At 40.1% G+C, this 1,659-nt stretch overlaps 1 protein-coding gene across 1 annotated transcript in view; it reads left to right on the forward strand.

The window, feature by feature from the left end:
• The window catches only part of LOC116025894 (serine/threonine-protein kinase MHK), a 7,173-nt gene extending 5,582 nt beyond the window's left edge, over positions 1 to 1,591 (forward strand). Inside the window, exon 18 of the mRNA XM_031267268.1 lies at positions 1,162 to 1,591. Within this exon, the coding sequence (XP_031123128.1) occupies positions 1,162 to 1,291 (130 nt within the window). The 3' untranslated portion in view covers positions 1,292 to 1,591. The remainder of the gene's footprint in view (positions 1 to 1,161) is intronic.
• The last annotated feature ends 68 nt before the right edge of the window (positions 1,592 to 1,659 follow it).

The raw sequence follows: 1,659 nt of genomic DNA on the forward strand, positions 1-1,659 counted from the left end.
CCCCCCCCCCCCCCCCACCTATGATTGATTGTGTTTTTTCCTGTTGTCCACCTGGACCCATATTTCTATGCATGTTTCATATTTTTCTAGTCTGCAACTCTGCATGTTTAATTGTAGATATCCCGTGCTGTAGCCTTTAAGCATAGTTGCAATTTATCATTATGGTTATGAAACTTTTGTAAAATGATACCCTATCATCATAGGGATCAAGCTTGTGACCAAAAATTTTCACCATGTGGCAATATAAGTAGATTTCTTTCTTAATGTAGGGTGGGGTTAGCCAATTCATGGTAAAATCTACATCAGCCAAGATGATTAAGGATACAAACTTGTACCCACAAGGTCACGAGTTCGAATCCCAGCCCTCTTGGTTTGAGCCGGTTAGTCTAGACTGGTTTACTTTCTTGTGGTCCTTTGCCGGCTAGGGTCACAAAGGCGCGTTATCTGTTTGACCGCCAAAATAAAAAAAAAAAAAAAAATTCTGATAGGAAACGCATTTGGCAAATGAGTTTTTCCTATTTTTGTCCAACTTTCAAGAGTTTCCTATTTTTATCAACTTTTTTTGATTTATTCCCATTTTAGTCTTTAACCCCACAAGGTGGTGGAGTTTATCCAGTGCACACATTCGAGTAGTGATTGTAGGTTTTTTTCGTCACAAAAACACAAATTATATGGTGGACCATGGTCCACAATGCATTGTGGACCATGATCATGGCTAATATTGCAGTTGTGTTGAACGAATACTGCAGTTGTGTTGAAAAGATACTGCAGTTGTGTTGAAAGGAAACTGCAGTTGCGTGGAACAGAGGACATTCATCCGTTCAACACAACTGCAGTATCCTTTCAACACAACTGCAGTATCCGTTCAACACAAGTGCAGTATCAGTTCAACACAATTGCAGTTCCAGACAGATGACACGGCCTCTGTTCCGCGCAACTGCAGTTTCCTTTCAACACAACTGCAGTATCAGTCATGATTGATGGTCCACAATTATTGTGGACCATGGTCCATGGTATAACGTCTGTCACAAAAAAAAGAGTTTTATTGTCCACCCTATAACTTTATCCTCATCTCATAGCGTTTAATAAATAGAGATATGTGAAGGATTATTGCAACTATTCTAACATTACAATTTATACTTGCCGTTTTTGTTATGGCAGTTCAATTCCACACACATCCGCTGGCGTTCCACAATCAGCAGGCTTTGCTGTGGCTTCTTTACAGACTAACATTTTCGACCGACCCTTACTGGCCATGTCGTCCCCCTTCCAGCAGGGACATTACCTTTAAAACAAGTTAATAACCTCAAATAAGAATGCGGTATAGGTATTTTAGCTGTAATTAGTATTTCTTGTGTATTTGTACATTGCCCATGAGGTTTACACTCGCTGCATCATTCACTCCTGGATCATCTTGTGTGATTCTAGCGAGTGTGATTCTTTCCTGATTGCCCTGCTCAACACAATTCCTCACGCTGTTGCCTAATTGGTTTTGCTTGATCAACATTTATATGGATCAAATGTTTAAAGGTGGAACTTGTACTGTGTACTAAACACTTGTTTGGATTATACAATTTCTTTTTTGTCCATCCATCCCCTCTCTCTCTCTCTCTCTCTCTCTCTCTCTCTCTCTCTCTCTCTCTCTCTCTCTCTCTCTCA

Source organism: Ipomoea triloba, chromosome 7 (assembly GCF_003576645.1).
Source record: "Ipomoea triloba cultivar NCNSP0323 chromosome 7, ASM357664v1".
Lineage (NCBI taxonomy): Eukaryota > Viridiplantae > Streptophyta > Magnoliopsida > Solanales > Convolvulaceae > Ipomoea > Ipomoea triloba.